This window comes from Oncorhynchus clarkii, chromosome 22, assembly GCF_045791955.1.
Source record: "Oncorhynchus clarkii lewisi isolate Uvic-CL-2024 chromosome 22, UVic_Ocla_1.0, whole genome shotgun sequence".
NCBI lineage: Eukaryota > Metazoa > Chordata > Actinopteri > Salmoniformes > Salmonidae > Oncorhynchus > Oncorhynchus clarkii.
Window position 1 is genome coordinate 25,623,195 of NC_092168.1, and position 23,125 is coordinate 25,646,319.

General features: G+C 42.3%; 1 protein-coding gene and 1 pseudogene across 1 annotated transcript; one reads left to right on the forward strand and one right to left on the reverse strand.

The window, feature by feature from the left end:
- Positions 1–969: 969 nt before the first annotated feature.
- Positions 970–8,904, forward strand: LOC139380346 (Na(+)/H(+) exchange regulatory cofactor NHE-RF3-like). The gene is made up of 9 exons (XM_071122960.1): positions 970–1,020; positions 2,443–2,652; positions 2,972–3,194; positions 3,845–3,981; positions 5,090–5,285; positions 5,529–5,725; positions 6,369–6,572; positions 7,930–8,340; positions 8,510–8,904. Exons 2-9 carry the CDS (start codon positions 2,446–2,448, stop codon positions 8,564–8,566), a joined length of 1,632 nt encoding a protein of 543 aa, XP_070979061.1. The 5' UTR covers positions 970–1,020; positions 2,443–2,445; the 3' UTR covers positions 8,567–8,904.
- Positions 8,905–9,749: 845 nt separating this feature from the next.
- Positions 9,750–15,259, reverse strand: LOC139380103 (Golgi pH regulator-like; annotated as a pseudogene).
- Positions 15,260–23,125: the final 7,866 nt, after the last annotated feature.

The following is a 23,125-nucleotide window of genomic DNA, read 5'->3' on the forward strand; positions in this document are numbered from 1 at the left end:
ATTTTAGAGTGGCCTTTTATTGTCCCCAACATAAGGTGCACCTGTGTAATGATCATGCTGTTTAATCATCTTCTTGATATGCCACACCTGTCAGGTAGATAGTTTATCTTGGCAAAAGAGAAATGCTAATTAACAGGGATGTAAACAAATGTGGGCACAACATTTGAGAGAAATAAGCTTTTTGTGGAACATTTCTGGGATCTTTTGTTTCAGCTCATGAAACACGGGACCAACACTTTACATGTTGCATTTATATATACAGTATAAATATGCAGTACAAACTATATTTTCAAGTTTCCTATTTGCACAAAATATTTTCAAAGACATTACATTTGGCCTCAGCCATTCATAAGATGGGTGTGACTCCCCTCATATTGGTGGCTTGGTTTGTTCTGATGCACCTTATCTTCATTTACTTCCATCATCCATGGAGAGATATCGTACTATGAGGAGGACTATACCACAGATAAAGTCAATTTCCATAAAAAACACGCAATTCTTCCATCCTGGCAATATGCCCACAGTCAGCTAGTCTTCGCTCCCATTAACCCTGCATTATGTTGACAAGCCTTGATCCTTGACATTGAAAGTAGCTTTCTCCACCATTTTCTGTCACCTTTGACCATCTGAACAGATGACTGGGTTGTGATTGTAACAGTGGTTTTTTAAAGGGTTACCTGGACTGGGCTGTTGAGACATTTTATTTTTTATTTTTTTAACCTTTATTTTACCTGGCAAGCCAGTTAAGAACAAATTCTTATTTTCAATGATGGCCTAGGAACAGTGGGTCAACTGCCTTGTTCAGGGGCAGATCGATTTTTACCTTGTCGGACATGCATCTCCACTCCTGCCATGAGACACTGTTAAATAGCTCAGCATTTAGGTCAACCTTTGGACTGTCAAAGTCCTTCAGAGAGAGAGAGAGAGGGGGAAAGAGGGAGAGAGAGAAGACTCAGATAGAGATAACACCTGAGCATTAGGTGAGCTCCTCCTTCGGACTGGGAGTAGAGACAGGAGGAGGTGAGTGAATGTTCTACTGTTTCTCTAATTAATGCTGTATTTATTAACATGGTCAACTCTACGATTTGCTCATTATTTTGATATTGCATGTACTGGTTATCTTATTTGTGGCAGGTGTTGGCAGGTGTTTTCTGTAAGAGTGTAATTGACATAGAGAAAGATCAGAGATATAGGAGCAGTGGATAGAGGGGTTCCATATAACACTCTAACGGTGAGACTTTAGGGTTAATATGTGACATGTACCCCCACACTTAAGTGAGGATTCAAACTCATGGGATATCATCCCTCTAAATAGCATCATGGTTCCACTCAAGGTTTCTTCCCAAATGTAGATAGAGTTTCCTTTCAACTGTCATCTTGGGCTAGCTTAAAGGAGTTGAGGACTCCATCTTCTTCCAGCAGACACTGCAATCTACAGTGACTATGTGATGGATTAAATGATACAACTTGACATATTACAGTGTTCACCGTAATCTAACAGTTGGAAAAAGATGAGCAAACAGTAGGACAGATAAATATCAGCACAGAACCACACCCAGACTTACACTACACTTACACCTGAACACAGTTACGCCCATCACATCTTTCTTTCTCCCTGTGACAACAGTGTATTATACATTATAAGGATTCCTACGTTGACATTCTTTATCTGGGGGTCAAAGTTCACACATTCTAGTTAAAAGAGCCCTTCGCACCTTCAGCTGGCCCTGGCTGCCGTTAACCATTAACACCCCGCTCGCGGCCACGGAAAAGTTGGCATAGCAGGTTAACCTTCTTCTGGAGATGTCAGCAGTTGGCTAAACTATCCAAAACAAAGGTCTTCAAGAGTGTAGATCTTGGTGTGTGTGCGCGTGAGTTAGGGACTCGCCCGTAATGATTGTCAGAATACACCCCAGAGGTCTGTCAGTAAAGTATCAATCTGTGTAATCAATGACCACGGTCTTCAGCACAACCCCACACTGTTACATCTCTGTGTAAAATCTAGTATTTTTTGTCTCTCTGTTCATATCTCTGTTTCTATATGACCAATCAGATTTATGCTGTGCAATTGTTCCACTCCACACCCAATTGACTTCCATTTATCTGAGGGTGTAGTTACCGTACAGTATGTACCTGTGAGCTGCTACAGAATAGCTACGTTTTACAGCACATTGCGTTATTGAGGTAATTTGGCAAGTCTGACAATGTGGGAGTTTAGGACATTGAGATTAGATCAAACCGGCTTTACCACTGCTACACACGGGAGGATTTGAGGGTGAAAAAAAAACGTTTTGTTGGGAATAGAAGGGAAGTTTGTGTGTATTAGCATTCTCACACTCTTGTCTGCATTGCATGATATGGCTGGGTAAAAATAGAGGGTGACTGTGTGCATCAGTATGTGGTGTGGCGTGTTGTGTTCTTACCCTGTGGTGTCTGTTGTAGGACATGGCTGGGTACAAGCCCAGGGTGATAGTTCTGAGTAAGAAGCCAGGTCATAGCTTTGGCTTCTTCCTGAGGGTGGAGAAAGGCGAGGATGGTCACCTGATCAGGAACCTTGAGATGGGTGGGCCGTCCGAGCTGGCGGGTTTGAAGGATGGAGACCGCATTCTCCGGGTCAACGGAACCTACGTGGATGAAATGGACCACTCACGGGTGAGGAGGGGAGGGGAGCTGACAGGGCTAGTAGTTGTCCAATTACACATGAACCCCTAGCTTCTTCCACTGTTATTGTATTGAAATTCTACAGGTGTAAGCAACATAGTAATAGTAAGGTAATAGTAAGATAATAGTATGGTAATAACCTTATCCTCTGGTATTGTTCACACCTATCAAATCTTGTAAAGTGCCTTGAGTAGGTACCATTTTGGGTTTGGTAAATGTGGAATTACTAGATAACTCTAGAGCCATAGGTACTGCTGTAGCAACATACCATGCTTTGTCCCATCTCTTTGTGCTGTGTGCCCTGGGTTAGGTGGTAGGCCTGGTGAAGGAGAGTGGTGCATCCGTCACCTTCCATGTTCTGGATGTGGCATCCTACAAGCAGGCCAAGACTGAGGGGGTGGATCTTTCTGACCCTCACCCCAAACCCACCCAGCCCACCATGAACGGAGTGGCAGGAGAGGCACCCAAACCTAAACTCTGCTACCTGGCCAAGTCTAGCGGGGGTTACGGCTTCTCTTTGCGCTCTGTCAAAGGTGAGAGGGGTGGGGCACACACACACACACGCACACACGCACGCACGCACGCACGCACGCACACACACACACACACACACACACACACACACACACACACACACACACACACACACACACACACACACACACACACACACACACACACACACACACACACACACACACACACACACAGATGTAATCTCTTTGGTTATTTCTTTGATTGTGTGTGATACAGCTGATAGGACACATAGCAAGTCTTGTCATCTCTGTTTTGCTTGTTGATCAAGCAAGAAATAAACACATTATCATTGTCTCGCATAGCCAGAAGCATACCACTCTCCATCCCACTGCTAGCTTCTATATGAACCTAAGCAGGGTTGGTCCTGGTCAGTCCCTGGATGAGAGACCAGATGCTGCTGGAAGTAGTTTTGGAGGGCCAGTAGGAGGTTCTATTTCCTTTGGTCTAAAAAATGTATTCCCCAGAGCAGTGATTGGGGACATTGCCCTGTGTAGGGTGCCATCTTTCGGATCGGTGTCCTGAATCTCCTTGGTCACTTATCGTAAGAGTAGGGGTGTTATACTGTTCGTCTTTTGCATATCCAATGATAATGATTTTAATATTTCTGTTTTAAACTCCATTTTCTTTCCTCCATTTCCTGATCCAGGTGAGGTGGGCATGTTCATGGCAGAGGTGAACCCAGGGGGTGCGGCCGAGAGGGCAGGGGTCAAGGCCAACGACCGTCTGATAGAGGTCAACGGGGAGAATATGGAGAACGCCACTCATGACCAGATAGTAGAGAAGGTTAGGATTCACCCCATATTTACACTACTCTGTGGTGAACTTTAAGTTCAATATCTGTCATGTTATTCTACAGCCTGTCAACACATCATGTTCAAATCAAATGTTATTTGGCACATGCTTGGTAAACAACAGGTGTAGATGAACAGTTACATTCTTATGGGCCCTTACCAATACACAGGGAAAAAAAGAGAAATAGAAAAATAATAACACATGGGAAAAAAATACACAATGAGTAACATTAACGTGGGTATATACATGGGGGACAAGGACCGAGTCGATGTGCAGGGGTACTTGAGGTAGATATGTACATACAGGTAGGAATAAAGTGACTAGGCAACAGGATATGTAAGAAAGAGTCACAACAGGGTGCGTGATGAGTCAAACGAGCTAGTGCAAAAAGGGTCAATGCAGATAGTTAAATGGCTAACCATTTAAATGGTTAACCACCTGGACTAACTATTTAGCAGCTTTATGGCTTGGGGATAGAAGCTGTTCAGGGTCCTGTTGGTTCCAGTCTTGGTGTATAAGTACAGCTTGCCGTGCGGTAGCAGAGAGAACAGTCTGACTTGGGTGGCTGGAATCTTTTTAGGGCCTTATGTCACCTCCTGGTATAGAGGTCTTGGATGGCAGGGAGCTCGGCCACAGCGATGTACTATGCCATACGCACTACCATCCGTAGCACCTTGCGGTCGAATGCCAAGCAGTTGCCATGCCAAGAAGTGATGCAGCCAGTCAAGATGCTCTCAGTGGTTTAGCTGTAGCCCATACCAAATCTTTTCAGCCTCCTGACAGGGAAGAGGCATTGTCATGCCCTCTTCATGACTGTGTTGGTGTGTGTGGACCATGGCAATACCTTAGTGATGTGGACTCACTCAGAATGCAAGAGTTGGGACAATGATAATTCGGCAAATCAGTTTTCCTGATTCCATCTTTGTTCTAAGGGCAGCTTTGCCTTGAGAGCAGAAACAAATGTGATTGGTCAAGTTAAGGAAAGATATGCCATAAGTCTTTATTCTACATCAGTCTATTCTTCACAATTCATTTCTATCTGATAATTATTTGACATTACAGCATCCTTAAAGAGCCCCTGTTGTGGCCTCTCTGTCAGGTCAAGGCATCAGGCAGCAGAATCATGTTTCTATTGGTGGACGAGGTCACAGACAAGTTCTACAAGAACAAACGCATCAAGCTTGGTGCGGGGCTAGCCACAGTGAAGTTCCTCCCACTGAAGCCACGCATTGTAGACTTGTTCAAAGGATCAGACGGCTATGGATACTTCCTAAAGGCTGAGCCTAACAAGACAGGTGTGTGTGCTTGTGTGGTGTGTGAATTTTGAAAACTTGGTTACACTTTACTTAAAGCCAACCAGTATAATGCATTAAGATGTGGTTATAATGACTTTTCAGAATGTATGAATCCCTTATAACAACACATCTACTAATAGCCACATAGGATTATTAATATTTGACTATTCACCAACAGCAGTCATCAGTCTGCGTTATTTTACACAATAAGGACATGCATTGTAAATATCGTCCCACCTGCAGGCCATTTCATCAAGGACATTGACAGGGGCAGCCCAGCTGATAGGGCGGGACTAAAGGAGATGGACAGGCTGGTTGCCGTGGAGGGAGAGGAAGTGGACAGCTGCAGCCATGAGCAGGTGGTGGACAGGATCAGGCAATGTGGCAACAAGTGCTGCCTCCTGGTGGTCGATGAAGACACGGACACGCTCTACAAGATGGTGAGTAGTCAGGGAGAAATCTTTCCTGTTGGATTTAGGAAATAAATGAATGAAACGACAGTCAAAGGCGTTGGCTAAAGCACATAGGCCAACACATCTGGGGCAGTTTAAGTGTCTCAGAGCAGGAGTGCTGATCTAGCATCAGTTTTTCCTTTTGGATTATATTAAATGAGACGGGGGAGCTGATCCTGATGAGCACTCAAACTTTTTGAATACTCAGTGAAAGTAACCTCCTTTTCCACTTTACTTCCAGATCATGTCACTTAATCTTTAATAATAATGATAATAACATTCAATTACATTTGTTGAGTGCTTTTCATGTTCAATCAAAAAGCTATATCGAACAGGCTTCACAATTATATCATTTTATATATATGTAAAAGTATGTGTTTTTTTACTTCTGCCAGATGCATATTATAAACATTTTGCACTTAAGTCCATTGTGCTACATTTTTGCCCTTTGAAGACCATTCAAAAAGCCTACATAATTGTTTTTTAAATGAATGGCTGAGGGGCAATCATTTCCTGGTAACTATCATAGCATATATTACAGGCTCAGGAAGTGGCCAGAGAGACAGTGCAGTAAAGAAGACTATAGTGGGGATTGAGATGTAGGTCTGAGATTAATTGTGATATTCCACAGGGAGGCGTGTCTCCTCTTTTCTACTTGGAAGAGATGGGATTCCTCCTTCCAGCGAGCCCTCCACCCAGCTACCCAGAGTGCATCCCGGCCCTTGCCCCAGCCACCACAGCGCTCCTCAAGCTGTGTAAGATGGAGAAGACCTCCGCTGGGTACGGCTTCCACCTCAACAGTATCCAGGGGGTCTGTGGCCTGTACATCAATGAGGTAAGTACAATGTAGAGCACCTACTATACCCAATGGGTAGCCGAACGGATAAGATACTGCATCCCAAATACATGAACTTAACAAGACTGTTAATCAGATATGGGAAAGATCAAGGGAACAAAGCACATAATAAACCTCAATTTCATACACAACATGACCAAAAGTATGTTGGACAGCTGCTCGTCAAAACATCTCATTACATAATTGTGGCCATTAATATGGAGTTGGTCCCCCTGCTGCTTTAACAGCTTCCACTCTTCTGGGAAGGCTTTCCACTAGATGTTGGAATGTTGCTGCGGGGACTTGCTTCCATTAGTGAGGTCGGGCACTGATGTTGGGTGAATAGTCCTGGCTCACAGTCTGCGTTCCAACTCATCCTGAAGGTGTTCGATGGGGTTGAGGTCAGGGCGCTGTGCAAGCCAGTCAAGTTCTTCTACACCGATGTCGACAAACCATTTCTGTATGGACCTCCCGTGCACAAAGCGAAACAATTCCAGACAAATTGTCATGCTGAAACATACTATTGCCACAAAGTTGGAAGCACAGAATTGTCTAGAATGTCATTGTATGCTGTAGTGTTAAAGTTTCCCTTCAATGTAACTATGGGGCCTAGCCTGAACCATGAAAAACAGGCCCAGACCATTATTCCTCCTCTACCAAACTTTACAGTTGGCACTATGCATTCGGACAGGTAGCGTTCTCCTGGCATCCGCCAAACTCAGATTTGTCCGTCAGACTGCCAGAATGTGAAGCATGAGACATCACTCCAGAGAACGCGTTTCAACTGCTCCAGAGTCCAATGGCGGCGAGCTTTACACCACTCCAGCCAACGCTTGGCATTGCACATGGTGATCTTAGGCTTGTGTGCGGCTGCTCGGCCATGGAAACCAATTTCATTAAGCTCTCAACGAACAGTTCTTGTGCTGACGTTGCTTCCAGAGGCACTCGGCTGTCCCGTTTTGTGAGCTTGTGTGGCCTACCACTTCGCGGCTAAGCCGTTGTTGCTCATAGTCGTTCCACTTCACAATAACAGCACTTACATAAATTTGACGAACGGACGTGTTGGAAAGTTGGCACCGTGTGACGGTACCACGTTGAAAGTCACGGAGCTCTTCAGTAAGGCCGTTCTACTGCCAATGTTTGTCTATGAAGATTGCATGGCTGTGTGCTCGATTTTATACACCTGTCAGCAAAGGGTGTGGCTGAAATAGCCGATTCCACTCATTTGAAGGGGTGTCCACATACTTTGTATATATTGTGTACCTCTGAAACACTCCGGTCATTCAGCAACTGTCAACTGTTTACATTTCAAACCATTCCAAACTCAGCTCACCACTTGCGGTGTTCTCTCGCTCAGGTGGTGAAGGGCGGAGCTGCAGACAGGGTGGGTATGGAGGACGATGACATTGTGGTGGAGGTGGACGGTGTAAACGTGGAGCAGAGCAGTCACCAGCAAGTGGTGGGGTTGATCCGTAACAGCGGCAGCTCACTGGTGCTCCTAGTGGCTGGGAAGCAGGCCTACAACCACTTCAAAGCCAAAGGGGTGGCCATCAGACCCCAGCTCCTCACCCCCGCACCCACAGCCAGGTCCCCATCCCCACCCCCCTCCCCCACAGCCAGGTCCCCAACCCCACCTCCCTCCCCAGCCCAAAGACACACACCAGCCCAGATAGACACGCCAGCCACTCTGGAGGAAGTCCGAGAGGAGGTGGAGGAGGAGGAGGAGGAAGCTAAGCCATACATCCCACTGCCCCAGACACGAGAGAGAGTGAGTGACATAACATAAATGTGCTCGAGTGCCTTGGTACCTTCTGAACTAGATTCAAATTACTCTGAATGTATAGACTAGAACCAAAGTATTCAGAAGCAAGTTAGTATCAATTGTATTTGCCCACAATTCTATTGCAGACAATTATTTGACTCTTTCTCTCCCTTAGACTCCATCTGTGTCTTCAGCAGCATCATCTTGCTCGAGTGTTGATGAGAGACTCTGAGAAGTCACCAATTAGAAACAACTTCCTGACTTTTTCTGTCTCCCGTCAACCTTTGTACCATGCAGGATAATGTGGATATCTTGGCATAAAAACTCTGATCAAACTGAATACATTCCAATGACAGTCTGTTTAAAGGTATAAATGCAATTGGTTTAAAATAGTAATAAATTGTTATATATTTATTGATGTATAATTGCATTGATCAGTTAGATGCCACTGTTACCCAACAAACGTATGGATTCATATGATCTTATTACAAGCACCTGCAATGTAGAAAAATAACACTAGTAATACCAGTTCAATGTGTTATACTATAACAAAAACCATATAGAGACATCGGCCTGCACCTTAATCATAAAGCTGTCTTTTACATAGCATTTAAATGGTCATTTATTTTAGCAGATGCCAAATACCGCGCTCACAGAGACAAAGTATCCAGTCCCAGATCTTTCTATAAGTCACTATTCACTTATTCTCTGTTTAACTGGTAAATGTATAGTGGCATTGCAGTACTTAAAAGAAAGGGAACGGAGTAACTAATAACCAAATTTATTGGTTTATTCTGTAGCTTTCCCACCTGTGTGAAAGCACAGTAGAGTACAGTAGATATTCGCACACATACACCAACAAACAACCCTAGGTACATGAATGAATGATGCTAGCAAATAGCATCATGGACATTGGGGATACATTTCTTCTTTAATTTTGAGTATTCTGTTTATCAAAAATAGAGTGTAAACTTCAGGTAGTGATGGTCTTTACAATCCATTCATACAACAAAGCTAGTGTTTGCAGTGAAGCTGGTCTGTGCTGTATACTATGCAGTTCTCCTGTGGTCAGATTCATTTAAGGCTAGACAGAACCTGTGTCCAACGGCTCAACAGCACGATGACACATCCACATTGTTTTAGTCATTCCACCCCCACGTTCACCCCAACATTAGTCCAGCGTTCCATGGCACCAATTCCCCTCCATTGAATCCCCACGACACCAATGGTCCACATGGCCAAGCGTCGGCCCTTCCTGATTCAGGAAACACAGGCAAAACGTCTTCTTCTCGCCACCACACAGACGGACCAGAGATTTAAAAAGAGAAAATCTAAATCCCACAGACTCAAAGTTCAGTTCTGGACGCCAGCTGAGCTTCCAGGTAAAGGGTCAAGTTCAAAGTGGGGTCAGGGGGTCAGGGAGCCTGTTTGTGGGCGAGGTAGAGGAAAAGGATGCTGGAGAGTGCATGGACGAGGAAGATGACGTCGAACCATCGGTGGTAGAAGTTGAACTGCAACTCGCCCAGCACCTCGGTCACGATAGAGCGATACTCTAGAGGCATGCTCATCCTCATGAGGAGAACGGGCGAGACAAAGTACATCCCCTAAGAGAAACTAGAGAGAGACACGCAGGATGTCAGTTGTCTTTTGCACTAACTTATCTAAAGATTGAATAGACAACTGACCACAAAAAAAGCATTTGAACTGAAATATATGCCCTCTGCTCTTTGTCACAAATCTTGCATATAACAAAACACATACCGACCATGATTTGAGCTAGGACCAGCACTATAACATTGGAGGACTTGCTGCTGGAGATGGCATAGAAGAACTAGAGAGAAACAAGATCAGTGTTAGGATACATCATAACATGCCTCGGTAGACTGACTACTTCCTGTCTGTAGTTGGCTTACCTTGGTGAGTGTGATGAGAAGGCCTCTAATAGAGGTGACGATGATGATGCCCACCAGGATGAAGGAGATGTGCTGAGACCAGATCTTTACCTGCCGAGGAGAGGATATGTAAGGAAAACTGGAGCAACAATAGAACACACCAATACAACTTACTATTTCCATTTGGAATTATCCCATAAAAGTGAAGATTGAGTACAGAAGGGCATTTTAATAAAATGACAACCATTAACATTACTTGAGGTGTGTGTGTGCATGAGCAGCAGAACTCACATCAAACTGAATGCCTAGGTAGTTAACAGTGATCTCAATCCCTCTAATCACTGAATCAGCATTCCCAACACAATCAAACACAATGTTAATGGTGGCCTTAGAGGGACAAAAAACAGGGTTACTACAGATATAGTTTTGGGGCCTGATGTGGATATGATAAACTGACTGTATGTGAAGTATAAGGTCATTCTATTTGAAAGCAAAAACAATATGGGTAGAATAACAAATGTTTTAACTTAGACACAATACATGTTACTAAATAGAGATCAAAAGACACTGAATATTCTCTAAACTGACAGATACCAAACTCAAACTTGATTTTCTCAGATTCCTCTGTTTCTAAGGCTGTCAAGCAAGCTAACCAGTGGCTAGTCGGGCCGAGGTGAATCTAGGTCTCAGTCAGACTATGTCTGTAACTCTTACCATAAAGATTTTCTACACACAGTAGATGGAGAAGAAATAACCCAGGAAGTTGAAGTATTTCCCCTGGAATGTCTTGGAGTATTCAATCCACTCCTACAGTCCAGGAAAGAAAGAGTGAAGAGAGGGACAAAGACACATTATTACAATCAACCAAACGTACATAACAATAGGCTTAACACAAAATACAACACAACACTACACACGCTACCAGTCAAAAGTTTGGACACCTACTCATTCAAGGGTTTTTCTTTATTTTTACGATGTTCTACATTATAGAATAATAGTGAAGACATCAAAACTATGAAATAGCATATATGGAATCATGTAGTAACCAAAAAACGTGTTCAACAAATCAAAATATAATCTATATTTTAGGTTCTTCAAAGTAGCCAACCTTTTCCTTGATGATAGCTTGCATACTCTTGACATTCTCTCAACCAGCTTCACCTGGAATGCTTTTCCAAAAGTCTTGAAGGAGTCCCCACATATGCTGAGCACTTCTTGGCTGTTTTTCCTTCACTCTGCGTTCAACTCATCCCAAACCATCTCAATTGGATTGTGGTTGGGTGATTGTGGAGGCCAGGTCATGTGATGCAGCACTCCATCACTCTCCTTCTTGGTCAAATAGCCCTTCGACAGCCTGGAGATGTTATGGGTCATTGTCCTGTTGAAAAACAAATGATAGTCCCACTAAGCCCAAACCAGATGGGAAGGCATATCTCTGCAGAATGCTGTAGTTGTCATCCTGGTTAAGTGTTCCTTGAATTCTAAATAAAAGTTTCACCAGCAAAGCACCCCGACACCATCACACCTCCTCCATGCTTCACGGTGGGAACCACACGTGCGGAGATCATCCGTCCACCACTCTGCATCTCACAAAGACAAGTGGTTGGAACCAAAAATCTCAAATTTAGACTCACCAAAGGACAGACTTCCACTGGTCTTATGTACATTGCCTGTGTTTCTTGGCCCAAGCAAGTCTCTTATTGGTCTCCTTTAGTAGTGGTTTCTTTGCAGCAATTCGACCATGAAGGCCTGGTTCACACAGTCTCCTCTGAACCGTTGATATTGAGATGTGTCTGTTTTGGGCTGCAATTTATGAAGCTGGTAACTTTAATGAACTTATCCTCTGCAGCAGAGGTAACTATGGGGCTTCCTTTCCTGCGGCGGTCCTCATGAGAGCCAGTTTCATCATAGCCCTTGATGGTTTTTGCGACTGCACTTCAAGAAACTTTAAAAGTTCTTGAAATTCTCCGGATTGACTGACCTTCATGTCTTAAAGTAATGATGGACTTTCGTTTCTCTTTTCTTATTTGAGCTGTTCATGCCATAATATGGACTTGGTCTTTTACAAAATAGTGCTATCTTCTGTATGCCACCCCTATCTTGTCACAACACAACTGATTGGCTGAAATGCATTTAAGGAAAGAAATTCCACAAATTAACTTTTATCAAGGCACACCTGTTCATTGAAATGCATTCCAGGTGACTACCCCCATGAACACTTTTTGGGTTAATACATGATTCCATATCTGTTATTTCATAGTTACTATTTTCTATATTGTAGAATAATAGTGAAGACATCAAAACTATGAAATCCCAAAAAGTATTAGACAAGTCAAAATATATTTTAGAATCTTCAAAATAGCCATCCTTTGCCTTGATGACAGCTTTGCACACAATTGGCATTCTCTCAACCAGCTTCATGAGGTAGTCACCTGGAATGCATATATATATATATGTGTGTGTGTGTGTGTGTGTGTGTGTGTGTGGGGGGGGGGGGGGGGGGGGGGGGACCTGCATGAATTTATGTGTGACAAAGAACATAATATGGGGGGAAATTCTTCAGGTACTGCATCTTGAACTCCTCTGAATGAATAATATTTACACACATTTTTGGGGCACTCAATTCTTTTTAGAATATGGTAACACAGAAAACAGAGTATGCTTTGAACATAAATACTGTTTACTTAAGTACTTAAGTGGAACTCAATGATTTGGGACTCAATGATTTGGGAGTTTTGGTGGCAACAACCCCAAGACTAGATGTGCAACTTGTTTCTGCTTTTCCAAGACTATCCAGTCCGTAGCACTTATGGCAAAGGGAGATCAATATCTTCCGGCAAAACCGTCAGATTCCATCAACAATGTTAAGAAATATTGTACAGCACACCTGTGGGTTGAATTTCTAGCTGCGTGGACCTGACCAGAGAACAATGAGCCCCGCACACAACACAGACCTCAATGCAACAAACTAGTGTGAACCGGATCGAAGCAGAGAGGTGGCCTTTTGGGGTGAAACGTGTTCACCCTTCCCCAAGTTAAGTAGCCTGCACCTCTCTCATTTAATCCGCAGCCATCGACAATCCTCAAATTCTATTTAGCCATTGGATTGAAAGACAAGTCATTGTGAATTACAGCTATTTTTCTGGCTGAACACTACCAGTGTCTCCCCCACTGGCTTTTGCTCCAAATACTTTGAATACCTTCACTATTGTGAATAGGCATTGTCCTCTAAAAGATCCCCAATAACACTACCCTTGCATCACCTTATCAAACTTTGTTGATTTTACCATTGAGTTGTGTGAATTTATTATGCATTATTGTTTGTTTTTGCTTTGGTATTAGTATTTTGATGTATCAGTCTGATGTATCAGTCACTTTCTGTTTCATGCTGGTTCTTACAACTGGTCTTATAGGCAGTTCCAGGAAAATAATGACAGTAAGCCATCTAGCTGCAGAAATAAAGGCACGGGCAGTAGACTAGCTAAATATCCTTTTCCAAATGTTTTTTGTCACTGGCCTACACACCCCATAATGTCAAAGTGGAATTCTATTTATTGAAATGTTCACAAATTAATAAAAAATGAAAAGCTGAAATGTCTTGAATCAATAAGCATTCAACCTTATATATTTTAGTGCAAGCCTAAATAAGTTCAGGAGTAAAATGTAGCTTAACAAGTCACATACGTTGCATGGACTCATTATTTTTGCAATAAAAGTATTTAACATGATTTTTGATTGACTACCTCATCTCTGTACCCCACACATACAATTATCCGTAAGGTCCCTCAGTCGGGCAGTGAATTTCAAAAACATAAAGACAGGGAGGTTTTCCAATGCCTCGCAAAGGGCACCTATTGGTAGATGGGTAAAAAAAAAGAAAAAAGCAGACACTGAATATCCCTTTTGTCCTGAAAACAAAGTGTTATGTTTGGGGCAAATACTGAGTAGCACCCCCCATATTTTCAAGCATAGTGGTGGCTGCATCATGATGTGGGTATACTTGTAATAGTTAAGGACTGGGGAGTTCAGGACAAAAAAGAAACAGCTAAGCACAGGCTAACACCTAGACCAAAACTAGTCTCTGTCTGAAACTGGGAGATGAATTCAACTTTCAGCAGGACAGTAACCAAAAACACAAGGCCACATCTACACTGGAGTTACTTACCCTGAAGACAGTGAATGTTCCTGAGTGACCAAGTTACAGTTTTGACTTAAATCTACTTGAAAATCTATGGAAAGACCTGAAAATGGTTGTCTAGCAATGATCAATAACCAATTTGTCAATTTGAGTTTGTAGAATTTTGAAATGAAAAATGGCAAAATGTTGCACAATCCAGGTGTGGAAAGCTCTTAGAGACTTACACAGAAAGAGTCACAGCTGTAATCGCTGCCAAAGGTGCTTCAACAAATATTGACTCAGGGGTGTAAATACTTATGTAAATTAGTATAATTTAATTGTCGATACATTTGCAAAAATGTCTAAAAACATATTTTGACAACTTTGTTATTATGGGGTATTATGTGTAGAAGGGTGAGAAAAAAATATATTTAATACATTTTAAATTCAGGCTGTAATACAAAACTAAATGGGGAATAAGTCAAGGGGTATGAATACTTTCTGAAGGCACTGTAGCAATAACGTTACTTGTGTAGCTAGTAACTAATATAACATGCCTCATAGTCTTTGAACAGCTGCCGCATGAAGAACAGCCACCCAAAGCCAAAGAACAGCACCTGGGAAGAGAGTTGGAAGATTTCCACGTGAGTTAACTTGCACCAGACAGTGTATGTGCAAACATCCTAACGTTAGCTGGCTAAGCAATAAGATCCCAAAATGGTGTGATGCGTTATCTAGCTAACGTTAGTTCTTACCTGTGAGGTGAACATGATCACTGAATCCATAAGAAACAACATTTTGATCAGGAAACCACAGCCTAAAATCTATAGAATACTTCCAGTTCAAAGGTTCTAAATTCATGTCTGACTGCAATACAAATGTCAACGAACAGGTAACAACGTGGTTATTTTGTTATTATTTGTTATTTTCCGAACGAATCACTTTTATTAAGTCGGTGACCATCGTTGGTCAAGGCTTTCAAAGTGTGTTGTAATATGGTTATAAAAAAGATCAGACTTGGAACTAAATATTGACTGCATGAGCTTGACAAAAATGATGTGATCAAAGGTCATGAGGTTTTTGATTAAGTCGCCAACTGCACCATGCAGCCATCACCTGCATTGTGGGTGGCACTATTGGTCAACCACACGAGGGTGTTTTTGTTTGACCTACACAAACGTGGCTAAAGATGTGACTGAATCAGGAAGCAACTTTTATTTTATTCTAAAGCAACAGGGGTTACAAATGAAAGTCATATTTGAGACATCTCTCTCATCAATTCATTATACACCTTATGTTTTCATTGTGTTATACTGTATGGTGTATATATACTGTAGGTAGGTAGCCTAGTGGTTAGAGCGTTGGGACAGTAACCGAAAGGTTGCTAGATCGAGGTAAAAATCTGTCGTTCTGCCCCTGAACAAGGCAGATAACCCACTGTTCCTAGACCGTCATTTTAAATAAGAATTGGTTCTTAACTGACTTTCCTAGTTAAATAAAAAGTTTATTTGGACATTTATCCAGAAAAACTTATATCAACCATATCAGCTTTGTTGATACTGACAAGTTGAGCTGAGCCTTGCTGTTGGAAAACCACTAGTGTCCGACTTTCAGCTAGATGCACCTCTCCCGACTTTACTCGTCAACTTTCGTATACAGTAGGCTTCATTAGGCTACCTGCTCAAACACACCCATTGATTTCCTTACCATGTAAGAAGTCTATGGATACAGTCTGGTCTCATAGTCAGACTAGACATAACATACTAAATGTAAATACAGGACACTCAAATTAGTATGACATGCTACATTTGGTATGGTTACAGAAGACAGAAGGTTACTTAAGGCAAAAACAAAGGTAGGGAGGTTGGTTGTGTAGCTCGAACATCTCATCACAGACAACTTTAGCACTAGCAACTACTTACTACATTTTAGCTACTGTGCACTGCTTAGCATGTTAGCTAACCCCAACCCTTTAACTTAACTCCTAACCTTAACCCTAGCCTAGCTAATGTTAGCCACCTAGCTAACATTAGCCACAACAAATTGTAATTCATTACATAGAAGTTTTGCAAATTCGTATGAATTGCAAATCATACCATATTGTACATATTGCAATTCGCAGCATACCATACAAATTGTAATTCGTAGCATATCATATGAAATGGATGATGGACATCCACAAATTAATACACACATAACATATCAGACAAATGAGTGTCCCGGATTTATCCTTACTATGTTACGTCTATCCCTGAGTCCAGGTTGATGGACAAGGTTTGACAGCAATTCATGCTTTGGTTTAGTTTCACTGGCACTGTTCCCACATGCTAACATTTTAGCATTTGTGGCACAAATCCCATTCAAGTCATGGGACCTATATGAGCATTTTTCACGCATCATGTTCATAGCATCTATAAGTGACTCTGTTCAGCTTCACAATCAATTGTAGATACTTTCGGATGATTTGGACATGACCATGACATGGGTAGCCATACAATAGCATAGACCTACATTCCAAACGTTTTTTATAAATTCCCCCCTATACCATACTTAGTTTGAACCCCGGGAAGTTTGGCGGGAGGGTCTACCTAGAGCTCTACCCTCCACTAAAAGACCTTAAAATCTTCCAAACCAGGATTGAGTTCAGTTCAATTGAACGTTTGCTATGTTGTGGAATGTTTTGTTTCCCAAAACGTTCTTGAACAGACTTTGAGGTACGTTTTCTCAATTTGATGGGTGTTATGGGGTGTCGCTTGAAGCAATGAGTGATGTATTTAACCCAACCCCTGCCCATTTTTCAACTGGTTGTTTAGTACAGTACCATTTCCGTTTCATTTAATGTTCTATTATGTTTTTTCGTACTGAACATAGCCCAGGTTTGCCACTGTACTATTATGATGGGAAACAGACAAGTGTTCAATGGCTACAAACAATTATTATTTCAATGATTTAGAGCAGGGGGGTCAAACATTCCATGGAGTACCTAGAAAACCAGGTGAAGGGAGTTCCTTACTAATCTGTGACCTTAATTCATCAATCAAGTACAGGGAAGGGGCAAAAACCCGCAGGCACTCGGCCCTCCATGGAATGACTTTGACACCAGGGGTGTATTCATTATGCCGATTCTGTTGCAAAACTTTTCTTCACGAATTCGTCTAATAGAAACTCTTGTAACTCTTTGGACTAATAATTACACCTGTAATTTAGAGTAAAGATTAGCATACATGATTTGCAATAGTTTATAAAAAATATGGTTAGGCCTAATGATAATGACTACAATAAGATCGATAGCCTATATGCATAATGATATGCACAAGGAGGGCGGTAGTTGCTAGGTTGGGCCTCTTCTGACTGGGCTTCAAACAAATGCTTCCAAAATAGAGTACCACAGTATGAGTCATAATACCCACAAAACCTAGCTGTCAAATAGGGAAGTGGTTCCAATCGTTTTTCCACTGTTCATTTTTCCCAAAGGGGATTTTAGACTTAAAATAAGGGCTATGTTTTGTGTAGGCTTACCCTGCGGTATGGTTTTGATAACTGTGTAAATCTCTCTAGGACAAGGTGACTATCAATATATTTGCCTGTATTTACCCCACAAAAATGAAATGCTAATTAGCTGCTAATGTGGCTATCATAAAGAACTACAAATGCCATGGTGATCTGGATGAGACTGCCGAATCGAGGCAAAGGTAAGAATCTCTGGATTTACTATCAACTGTTAGCTAAATGTAGTATTGAATACATTTGCTAAATTTCTTTAAATGGTTTATTCTGTGAACTGTCTTGTGCAAGTTTTTAATTGGCACAATACCTGTTAGCAAAGGTGACAGCTAGATATGATATGCAGGAGCTTGCAGGGATAGTTTGGCATGATCTCTACTTTGATACCTAATTAACATTTTCGAATGTGAGAGTAAACAGAGCCCAATATATTGATAAAAGTCACCTTGTCCGAGAGATTTACATGGTTATCAAAACATCATGCCAGGATAAGCCTACACGAAACACTGCCCTTATTTTAAGTGTTTTGAAAAATCCACTATGGGAAAAATGATTGGAACCATTGTCCTGTTTGACTGCTAGGTTTTATGGGTATTATGACACCTCCACTGTGGGGCTCTATGATCATGGAATAAAGCCCATAAATGTATGGATTATGTGAGCAGTGCTAACAATATACAGGTAATTATTACAAACATGTTCTGACATAAATTAATATTATTTGTGTATGTCGGTGCTTCGGTGATGTATGACAGGCTTCATACGTTTTTCACTTTAATATGTCATAGAGAGAGCAATGCAATCTAGCAGACACATATGGCAGGAACTTGCAAAACATTAAACCACTGGGGGCTGTATGTCAGTCAGAATGGACTTGGATGTAATAAATGATGCTTATCTGCAGAGATCACGGTTGTGTTCAGGTCATAGAGCCTACTCAATAGATCAACACACCTCCAACCACAACCTAACCATCTCCTCTGACCCACGCTGGCAATGGCCTTCAGCCCTATACTGTGTAGGGTTCTAACTTCAGTAACCACATCCTTGTACACAGGAAGTAGAGGCACGAGTATGCAATTTATGCTCTAGAGGCTCTGCAATTGGAGACTGTGTTGCTCTCTGTAGCCATGGCATTAGAGAAACCATTTTGTGGTTCAGTGATGTCGTTTTATGTAAAATAGAAAAACCCATGGTAGCACTGAGGTGTGAGAGAAGAGCGAGAGAGAGATACAAGGGAAAGAGGGATACCTAGTCAGTTAGTGCATCGTCAAACATTCCTACCTGACACAGATTTCATAGGATCAGCTTCTGGGACAAATGAAGCCCCATCATATCATCGTCTTCCTCACTCTCCAGCTTCTCTCCATAGGTAAGAAACATTTATTGATTGTCTTACGATGACCTATTTACTTTAAATTTCCACTAACATAAACATCTCCTCCTTCCTCCCTACAGAGGTCCCAGAGGTGTTGGCTGTGGCTGAGACAAGGACAGCCTTTGAGGGTCAGTCCATCATTTTGACCTTACCTAGTGAGCAGATTGAACCTCAAAGTCGGGTTGCATGGAGATATAGTCTACCTGGAAAAAATAAGCTGCTGTCTATAGTACAATTTTTCAAAGATGGTGACCACAAGACAACCATCTTTAACAACCGGATGCAGATCCAGAATAATGGATCTCTGAGTATCCAGGGTCTCAGTCGGGTAGATTCAGGGGATTACACCTGCAGTGTGGTCTCCACAGGCAGAACCATCCAGACACACATTGTTACATTGAATGTGCGGGTGGACAGGGAATCACACCCAACTGTCAGTGTCATCTCCGGTAAGAGCAGTTTATTTGTATTTTCTGAGGCCATTTTTAGCTTCGAGTTATTTGTAGGAACAGACAGAAGCTCAGAATCTGAGTCCTAATTTCCTTCAGACCCCAATCTTCAGTGTTATCTGGATGCTGTCTACCCCTTGAGCACTTTATAAATGATTTAAGTTCAAAGGCTTTATTGCCAATTTAGGGTAAAACATTTAATTTCTTTGTGTTTGAGATTATACAAAAAATACTGGGTGGTTTGGTTGACCCAACTGCTGTGTTGCAGGCATTGGGTCACTTAGTTAGGTAATTTGCATTAAAGATGTGACCCAGTGTGTCAGATCAGAAGACTGGAGGCATAGTTTAGTAGGGGTGTGGCTTTTTATTCACCCATGAGAGTAAATGTCATTCATTCATGTTCATCTATTCTGTTCTGTAGTTATCAAACATTAGCATTTTTGTAGCTTCAATGAGCCTTACAGAAGTGTATGAATTCCCCTAAAAGCCTATGTAAATCTCACTGTTGGGATATAATAAGGTAGCATGTTTATTACATATTCTAATGAGGTAATCTTACTATTCTAGATGAATGTGGAAAATGCACACAAAATAAGGGGAAATTTGTATGTAAACTTTACATGATGAACAGGCATGACATGGGTGGCCAATATGATCTACCTGAAAGCCAAACTTCTAACTAGCCACACATCCTGAAAATAGCCTAAGGATTACTCTAAAAAGTTCCAGCTGCTAAGCCAACCCACTATGAGAGTTAAAAAATACCCAATTGATTGTTAAATTAACCCATGTTTGGGTAATCCCAACAACCCAACTGTCTGGGTCAAAATTTACCAGTGTGTGTTCTGTCCAATATTTACCCAGCGCTGGGTTACCAAATAATCAAAATGTAGTTGATTTTAACCCAGCATGTTTTAGTGGCCTGGATATTTATTCTTAGATTTTCAGATTCACAGAACATGACTGCAACCAACAGTTCATCTAGCACCCCAGATGTGCCAGTTGGTGGGGATACAGGGGTAGCACTGTGGATTGTCATCACAGCGGGTGGATGCTCAGCTGTGTTTCTTCCTAGTGTGCTGGCTGTGGTTGCATTTCAATGGAGAAAGAGGCAAAGATACAGCACAGGTAAACTATTTTGACAATCTTTTTGGGGAGAAAATTGAATCTCAATTTACAATGTAATTTTAAGTTATGTATGTTGCATAATGATTACGTCCTAGAGCTTCACACGACCTTGTAACCTGACCAAAAAAAAAACTCTGGAGCCTAGAATTGAATGTATTTAATGTAATGTAACTGATTTGGAGTGAGAGTAACTGATCTGATGTGAGATGATCCCTTCCACAGATGAACCAGTCTACAGTAACACCGCCTACATCAGACACCGGCTCCGTCATGCCAGGGACGCCTGCCAATCATGTTAACACTCCGGGAGTTACCAGAGCAATGACAGGTTCTAGCGCAGGAAGGGGGATGATAGGAGAAATGTCTTGAGGGAGAAGGATGAGAGGGAAAGGAGAGAAAAAGATGTAGAGAAAATAAGATTGGGATGCAATTCCAGCTTGATGGTGGAGAGCAAGACCAGGTGATAGGGTGAGATCGGAGATGCATGAGAGGAACTTAATTAAATGTCAAGTTTCAATAAACAATTGAACTGAACTGCAACGTCTTCTTAGTGTCTCATCAATATGCCTCAGTGTGTAGAATGCAGCTAGGTGAAGTGAACATCTGCGCTCGCATACTCCCTTAAAATAACTTGGCTTGAAAAACTAGAAAGAAGAGTCAATATTACTGTTTGTCCGTCTTGAGACGCTGTAGCCAAATCAGCAAGTACAATTCCTCAAAATAGTCTGAAATAATCTAAGATAACTCAAGAAATCTGTAATTAATTTTGATGTTTGCAGAGGTCTTAGTCACACCCTTTTACATCTAAGATGTTTTGTGTAGTATATTTCAAGTGAAAAAAATTAGCATGAACATGGTCGTCTCTCATTGAATGACAACAAACACTTCATTGAAGGATCCCTACTGTTGACCAATCCCCAATGAAGGGGCGTAGACTTCAGCTACCTAACTCTGAACGCTGGCGAACACCAAAACAAACAAAGGCACTTTTTTCATAACATGACCATCAACCCGGAAGCACTCGCTTCTGTCATGATGAAGTGCTTTGAGAGGCTAATTAATAGTACCATATCACCTCCACCTTACCTGACAACCTAGATGCACTACAATACCGCCCCAACAGATCCACGGCCAACGTAATTCTGATTGCACTGCACACTGCTCTATCCCACCTGGACAAGAGAAATACAGTACCTATGTAAGAATGCTGTTCATCGGCTACAGCTCAGCCTTCAAAATCATAGTGCCCTCCTAGCTCATCACTAAGCTCAGGGCCCCAGGTTTGAACCCCTCCCTGTGCAACTGGGTCCTGGACTTCCTTACGGGCTGACCCCAACTGGTGATGGTCGGCAATAACCCTTCACCCATGCTGATCCTCAACATGGGTGCCCAACAGGGGTGTGTGCTAAATCCCCTCCTGTACTCCTTGTTCACTCATGATGGCGTGGCCACGCACGCCCCCATCTACATCGACGGGCCGCAGTGGAGAGGGTCAAAAGCTTCAAGTTCCTCGGTGTGCACATCACAGACTACCTGAAATGGTCCCTTCACACAGACAGTGTGGCGAAGGAGGTTGAAGAAATGTGTCTTGGCCCCTGAGAATCTCAAAAAATTCTACAGATGCACCATTGAGAGCATGCTGTCAGGCTGTATTATGGCCTGGTACAGCAATTGTATCATCCGCAACCTCCGGGCTCTCCAGAGTGTGGTGCTGTCAGCCCAACACATCCTCGGGGGCACACTGCCTGCCCTCCAGGACATCTACAGCACCCAGTGTCACAGAAAGGCCCAAGAGATCAAGATGTCAGCCACCCGAGCTATGGCCTGTTCACCATTAACCGGCCTTTGCCCAGTACCCTGCCTTGAACCTTAGTCACTGTTATTACTTGGCTACCACCCGATACTCTACCCTGCACTTTAGAGACTGCTTTGCCCTATGTAAACTCGTCAAAAAAAGAAACGTCCTCTCACTGTCAACTGCATTTATTTTTTATTTTAACTTAACATGTGTAAATATTTGTATGAACAGAAGATTCAACAACTGAGACACAAAGTGAACAAGTGCCATAGACATGTGACTAACATAAATTGAATAATGTGTCCCTGAACAAAAGGTGGGTCAAAATCAAAAGTAACAGTATCTGGTGTGGCCACCAGCTACATTAAGTACTGCAGTGCATCTCCTCCTCATGGACAGATTTGCCAGTTCTTGCTGTGAGATGTTACCCCACTCTTCCAACAAGGCACCTGCAAGTTCCCGGACATTTCTGGGGGGAATGGCCCTAGCCCTAGCCCTCCCCCTCCAAACCAACAGGTCCCAGAC

Excerpts from the sequence above, each read along its gene's own strand:
- LOC139380346 (XM_071122960.1), top strand. The coding sequence starts at position 2,446 with ATGGCTGGGTACAAGCCCAGGGTGATAGTTCTGAGTAAGAAGCCAGGT. Across the intron at positions 3,195-3,844 it reads CTCTTTGCGCTCTGTCAAAG|GTGAGGTGGGCATGTTCATG; the intron begins GTGAGAGGGGTG and ends TTCCTGATCCAG. Across the intron at positions 5,726-6,368 it reads CGGACACGCTCTACAAGATG|GGAGGCGTGTCTCCTCTTTT; the intron begins GTGAGTAGTCAG and ends GATATTCCACAG.